Here is a 7,671-nt window from a genome sequence, read left to right as displayed (position 1 = left end):
ACCTTTTACTCAAATGGTACAATATTCAAAATCGTATTTATTAAATAATATCACTAATGAATTCCAGTCACATTAGTCAAAGTTATCGGCAAATTATGTCATTACCGATTTGTCAAGCATTAGTTATGTCTAAATGTTTTCTTTTTGAGAATTTATTAAAGACAAAAGTGATTGGGCTTAGTTTAACCATGTGTCTTATGTGTGGTGTTTTCGTTGAATTGACTTCTCACTTATTTGTCATTTGTGACTTATCTAATAGTGTCTGGTATTAGATTTTTCAGATGATTGGGTGACAAATAGTTTTTTTTAGAGATCCTAGTCTTCTCTTTGTGAGTTTTCTTTCTTTAAATGGTCCGGCGGAGTCTAAGAAGTTTTTTTCATGTTCTGATATGCCCTGGTCTAGACCATTTGGAGAACACGAAATAAGATTGTATTTTTTGTTTCTTCAACAAACGTGAAAGATGTGGAGGAGAAGATTTGTTTTTTTTACTTGGAAATAGGTTTTGGGTAGATCAGTGTGTTAGTGCGTGAGACACTTTTAGTGAGGAGGGAAAAAGATAGATAACGGAAAAATAAGGATTGTTATTATTGAATGTTTATCTAATTGAACTACAAAGTATCTATTTATATACAAATAAGTGACTTGACTACCAAGTAACAAACTCTAACCCTAACTAACTTGGATTATATCACAACACCGCCGCCCCTTATAATCCAAGTTGTCGAATACAAACTAATCATAGTCGATCTGACATATTCCTAATTGTGTTTCACTCGAGCAATACATCACTTCAAGTTCACCATGGTGTTTACCTTCTCCCTTAGGACACGAAACCTAACCCCAATGTGTTTACTCCTTCCATGCAGAACTGGATTCTTTACAAGATTAATGGCTGACTTGTTATCGATCTATAGCAATAGAGGTTTCTTCACTTCGACCTCCATCTCTTCCAGCACAAATCTGATTCAAATTGTTTGACACACAACATAGAATCCTGTTATATATTCAGTCTCATATGATGATAATGCCACCACATGTTGCTTTCTCGAGCACCATGAGATTGGGGCACCAAATACTTGAAAAAGGTAATCAGTTGTACTTCTTCGATCTTCCTTATATCCACACCAATCAGCATCTGAATAGTAAGTAATCTCAGCTTCTTTACTTTCAGAATCTCGTGAAAATAGAATTTCATAGTTTGTCGACCCTTTTAAGTATCTTAGGATTCTTCTTGCAGCCTTCATGTGTGAGGATGCTCATGTATCTGCTCATTAATCTGAATTAGAAACCTATATCAAGTCGGTTATTGCATACATATCTCAGAGATCCGACAATTTGTTTGAACAAAGTAAGATCGACTTTGTCTTCCTCTCCATGCTTATCTAACTTCAAATTTGTTTCGACGGGTGAGAATGTAGGATTTGATTCTTCTATCTTGAATCTCTTGAGTATCTCTTTGACATACTTTCTTTCATGTAGCATCATACCTTGCTTAAATATTTGAAATTACACGTCTAGGAAGTACATAAACTTTCCCAAATCCGACATTTCAAGTTCCTTATTCATCAACTCTTTGAACTTCAATAAGTTCTCCAAGCTATTTCTAGTTACTAACAAGTCATCGACATATAAGAAAATGATTGTTATATCTTGTGCCACAACCTGAACATAGACACCTTACTCAGATTTGCATTTGATAAAACCCAATTCGACCAAGTATTAGTCGATCTTCTTGTTCCATGCCTTAGGTTCCTGCTGAAGGCCATAGAGCGCTTTGTGCAGCCTGTATAATTTACTTGCTTCCTTATCCATGACAAACTCAAAAGGTTGTGTGACATATACATCTTCATCTAGATGACCGTTCAAAAATATTGATTTCACATCTAAGTGAAATGTCGACCAACCTTGGTTGCATGCCAAGGCTATAATCAATCGAATAGTCTCCAATCTCGTTACTGGTGCATATACTTTAGAGTAGTCGAGTCCTGCTCTATAAAGAAATACTTGATCTACTAATCTTTCCTTATGTCTTGCAATCGACCCATCAGGATTGTGCTTCAGTTTGAACACCCACTTACTTTGATAGCTTTTGTGTGTGTTAGCAATTCGACTATCTCCCATGTATTATTTATTTTGATTGCTTGTAACTCCTTGACCATAGTTTACTTCAATTTTTTATTATTTAAAGCCTCGCTATAGTTGATTGGTTCAGCACCTGCAAGTAAAGCAAAATGAATCAAATCTCCATCTAGTGTGGCTTCATTATCACCAACCACTTCATGGTCTTAAAGCCTTGCTGGGAGTACTCTGGTTCTTTAAGGTCTTTGGCTTGTGCTAGTCACACCCTCTTCCGTTTCGACTTCAAGAATGACTAGAACATTATCGACTGGAATTTCCTCATGCTCGCTACTTTCTTCATCAACTTCATAAACCATCAATGGCTTATTAGTCGCATCAACTGAATTCCAATCCCGGACAGAATTCTCAGCAATCACAATGTCTCGACTCAACACGATCTTATTGTTAATTGGATTGAATAACCTGTATGCTCTAGTCTTATGATATCCTACTAGAATCATAGATTCACTCTTATCATCAAGCTTCCTTCTCGTAGCACCAAGAATATGCTTGTAGCAAATAGAGTAAAACACCTTCAAATAACTCACTGATGGTCGTTTGCGACTCCACACTTCTTCTAGAACCTTTTTTCAGCTTCTTGGTAGGGAAATTATTCAGAATATAAACAGTAGTGGTGACAGATTTACCCTATAAGGATTTTGGAAAATTCTTCTGCTTCAGCATGCATCTCGCAATATCCAATATGGTCATGTTTCTTTTTTCTGCTATTCCATTATGTTTAGGCATGTAAGGAGAAGTTACCTTGTGATCTATATCATGTTGTTCATAAAACTCCTCAAATATCTTGGTTGTGTATTCACCACCTACATCTGTTCGTAGAACCCTGATCTTCTTTTCACTCTGGTTTTCGACAAGCATCTTGAATCTTATAAATATTTAAAATACTTCATCTTTTCACTTTATCACAAAGATCCAAAGCTTTCGACTATACTCATCAATAAAATATATGTTTTTACCAATGGTATGATCCTTGAATGGGTCATATACATCTCAATGCACTACTTCTAGTATGCAAGATGATCTCATTGGCATAGTCAAAAATAAAGACTTTCTGGATTGCTTCCCTACTAAGAAACCTTCACAGAGTTTGTCGGGCATCTCAATACTTGGTATACTAGTTACCATATCTTGAGTAATCAGTCAATTGAGTAACCTAAAATTTAGATGACCAAATCTTAAATTCCACAGCCAACTGGTCTTGTGGTTGACAACTGTTTGTAGGCATTATACCTCAGTCAAATTGATCATGGTCTTAAATGTCATATTCTTCAACATGGGAGATTTTAAGATCAGATTATTATGAGTGTCAAATTATTTCAAGGCTCCATCTTTCATAACCACTGAGAAACCTTTTTTGACTAGTTATCCAACACTTAGCAGATTGCACTTCATTTTAGGTATATAGAGTACATCTTTAATCATATCTTTTTCTCCATTGCTCCTTTGAATAACTATGTCACTAGTACCTTGTACTTGCAACGAGTTATTATCAGCAACTTTGACCTTGCTCTTCTTTGACTCGTCGAAATCTGCTAACCACACTTTTTGACCAGTCGTGCGATTCGAAAAACTTGTGTCGAGAAACCATATCTTAGTATCGACATGCTTGTCTGCAATTGCAGCCATAAACACCATGTCTTCAGAATCATCTGAATCTTGGCGTGCAAGGTTTTCTCCTTCATTCTTACTTTTCTTGTACCAACAATTCTTGGTCAAGTGACACCATTTTTCACAGTTATAGCATTGCACGCCTTTTTTCTCTTCTTTGTCTTCTTAATAAAAGTTTTCTTCTCCTTTTTTGGAGGATTCAGAAGCCATATCATCGGCCTTATGCTTTTGAGGGTTCGAACAAGACTTTTTGCTCTAAGTCTTGTCTCCTTTGCCCTTGAACTTGTTGGAACCACCATGTTTCTTACATGTATGAGCCTGTAGAGCTTGTATCGAACCTTGAACACTTTTCCTTTCGACAATCCTCATCTCATGTGCCTCCAACAAACCAACCAAATATTCCAATTTCAATGTTTCAAGATTGTTGGATTCTTGAATAACAATGATAACATGATCAAAGTGAGAGCTCAATGTACGCATTAGCTTCTCCACTATCATCTTATCAGTTAGGGTTTCACCATAATATTTCATGACATGAACAAGCTTCTACACCTGAGAGACATAGCCTACAATCTTTTCTTCTTCTCCCATCTGCGGTAATTCATATTGTCTTCGCAGCGTCTTCAATTTGACGAATTTAACATTCTCACCTCCTTCTTAATACTTAACAAGAATTTCCCATGCATCCTACGTCGATTCAGCAAGAGAAATTCAGTCAAAATTTGCTGCATCTACCGCCGATTGGATGTAAAATACAATCTTGCAGTCTTTCTTCTTGGTCTCCTTGTTCGCGAATCTCTGAGCATTAGTTACGTTCTCACAAGCTCAGGGACGCCATTAGTAACCAGTTTTAGGGTTTCATGAAATTCAAACAGAGATTGCATATGTTTTCTCCATCAGATTTAATTCATGTCGTCAAGAATTGGAAGAGAATTCGGAATGTCATTGTTACCATTCATCTTTGCAGCAAACGCGATTAACAACCCACAATCCTGGAAACATGTTCACTGGCGTGTGATTCTTGAAAACACGATCAAGAAACTAACTAGAGCTCTAGATACCAATTTGTTAGTGCATGAGACCTTTTTAGTAAGGAGAGAGAGAGAGAGAGAGAGAGAGAGAGAGAGAGAGAATGAAGAAATAAGGATTGTTATTATTGAATGTTTATAAAACTGAATTACAAAGTATCTATTTATTTACGTCTAAATTACTTGACTATTAAGTAACAAACCTTAATCCTAACTAACTTGGATTTGGGCCACAACAGGATAACTTTTGCACCTTTATAAAATGACTTCAGAATCCTATACTTTGGATTGACCAATAGAGGTTCGAGATTATGACCAGGTTAAGAGTGTGTGTTCCTTCTTTTCTCGATGGTCTTTTATTCAGTGTTGATGGTCAAGCTGACTTGAGCTCTGATTTGATCCTTCATTGGGGTGTATTTCTTAGAATGCGAGTTTTTTTGTAGTTGACTTGTGACGACTTGTTTGTTTTTTTCCATATAGCTTTTTATTCTTTTATTTGTATTTATTTAGTTTCTTTATTGTAGATTTTGGTACATCTTGTAGCAATGATTTGTGTATAATAACTTTGTTTAGGCTCTTTATCCTTTATTATTAATATATTATTTTATCTTTAAAAAAAGTTATGTCTACATAACAACAACGAAAACAACCAAGTATTATCCCATTAAGTGGGGTGGATTACTTTAGGACTTTGTTTTTATCTAAATCTTCGATCTCAATAATTTTTTTAATAACTTCTCTTATAGTTTTTCGAGACCTTCTTCTAACTCTAGTTATTTGACTTTTCTCTAACTGGTCTATTCTCCTTAACACATTAATTCTACGATGCCCAAACCATTAATTCTATTTTTGATAATTTTTTCTACTATAAGTATTATTCCAACAATCTCTCTAATACTTTACTTTTTAAGCTTATCATATCTAGTCTTATCACATATCAAATACAACACCCTCATTTTTGTTACATTTACTTTATTCTCATCTAATATATTTGGGTAACAAAATATAGGGTCAATTAAAGTCAAAGTAAATTAGAGACTTGAACTAGAGACCTTAAGAAACGCACAGTTTTAAGAAAAACACTTAGAGATGTTTGAGATTTTAAGAAGAGGTCACTTCTCAAGCATTTACCAAAAGGTGAAATCTATATCAATAGGTAATATTAAAGGAAAATGTGAAGACCTATACTCCAAGCATAAAAGGACAAATCTAAGTAACATGTTATTATGTCCACTTATTAAATAATTAAGCACACATAATACAAACGCAAACATCTGCATGTGGAATCTAACCCTTGTGAACAAATATATATTCAACAATAAGCATCAAGTTCTCTAGTGTGCATGAGCTAATTTAACCATGGATCCAAGAATCTCCTTCTCCAATGATTTTGTTGTTAGCCAACAACAAGCAACCAAACATGAAAACATATACAGAGAAGCTCCTATCTCCTCGGATTTCGAATTCTCAGTCAAAAACTATTCCATGATATCAGCAGATCAAGTCTTTTTTAAGGGCATGTTGTTGCCTATGGGTAATGAATGCTCCAAGAAGGTGACTTTAAGAGATGAGCTACTTAATGATGATGATTCACCGAAATGGTCAAAGAGTTTAAGCCGGTGGAAGGAACGATTAGGCCTAAAGAGAGGCTCGTCTAAGAAAGATAAGAATAAGAATGATCATGATCATGGTTTTCTGCAAAGATCTGTAGTTAACCAAAAAGTGTCTGGTTTTGGACAAGGGGAAACAACTGTTAACAAAGACAATATGGTAAGGTTTTCATCTAAGTCTTTTTCATTCCTTGCTAAGTTAGTTACATAAGTTTAAATACGTCAATTGAAGCAGATCTTAATTATTTAAAGTAGCATTTCTCTTTACAGTTTCATATGTTGAGGGATTCATTTCTTGTGAATTATGACAGGAATTGTTGTATGAAGGAGGTGTAAGTTTCAAAGGTAAGTGAAATCAAGAAGAACAACATCGTTTGTCTACTAGAATTTTAGCTGACTTACTATTGAGCAAGTTAAATTTAACCAATGTATTAGAAAGAAGTATTATTATCTTTGTACAAAAAATTGTAGTTGATTATGTGATGCATCAAGTAGTGGTGGCTTTTGTTTAGAGATAGAGTGACTATAGCTAGTTGTTAATTGTTTCTGCAGGTTGTGAAAGTATCTCCATCTTGTTCTTCTAATTAAGAAAGTTGATTATCATTATATTCGTTGCTTTCATGTTATCTTAAGCAAGTTTTCTTCTTGTTTTGCTTTAGTTTTTGGGAAGAGGAAACAAAAATGATGGGCTTATGAGAAAAATGCAACATGAAGATTAAATCTGAATAATTTATAACTAGAATAGAAAACCAAGTTTGTTGTTCAAATATGAACAAAAATGTAATATGTAGATTAGAATTACTTCGCCCTAGCTATGTCCCCTTATCCACTCGACTAGTTTGAGTGTAATTAAAGGTAGCAATTATTTTTAAAATAAAGAGTGCAAACATTTTGAAATTAACAAGTTGAAAAGTTATATGTATATTTACTCTCTTCAAAATTGGAAAAGTAGAACGCATAAATAGTGATAATGTAGGTGATAGAAATTCTTACTTTTTCTTTTTTGGTAAAATGATCTTTTTTTAAATGATATACGTGATAGATAAATTTGATATAGAACCAATTGATATTAATAAAATTTATCGCTTACACAAAGAAACCTAATGGTGATGACCGGGATCACCTAACCGACCTTCGGTCCCACATCCTCTAGCTACCCTTACCCGTGGCCCTAACCCACGTTGATGATTCGGTACCGGTGTTTGAGCATCTAATGGGCCAGGAGCGTCACTTCCAACTACAGGAGAAGGCCTGTTGAGGTAGTCAGACAAGTCGGCATAGTCTT

General features: G+C 34.8%; 1 protein-coding gene across 1 annotated transcript; it reads left to right on the top strand.

The window, feature by feature from the left end:
* The first annotated feature begins 6,112 nt into the window (after window positions 1-6,112).
* LOC127105836 (uncharacterized) lies at window positions 6,113-6,992 on the top strand. The gene is made up of 2 exons (XM_051043049.1): window positions 6,113-6,546; window positions 6,698-6,992. Exons 1-2 carry the CDS (start codon window positions 6,136-6,138, stop codon window positions 6,737-6,739), a joined length of 453 nt encoding a protein of 150 aa, XP_050899006.1. The 5' UTR covers window positions 6,113-6,135; the 3' UTR covers window positions 6,740-6,992.
* The last annotated feature ends 679 nt before the right edge of the window (window positions 6,993-7,671 follow it).

This window comes from Lathyrus oleraceus, chromosome 7 (genome assembly GCF_024323335.1).
Source record: "Lathyrus oleraceus cultivar Zhongwan6 chromosome 7, CAAS_Psat_ZW6_1.0, whole genome shotgun sequence".
Lineage (NCBI taxonomy): Eukaryota > Viridiplantae > Streptophyta > Magnoliopsida > Fabales > Fabaceae > Lathyrus > Lathyrus oleraceus.
The sequence above is the reverse complement of the archived record's forward strand: the minus strand, read 5'-3'. Positions and strand labels throughout refer to the sequence as shown.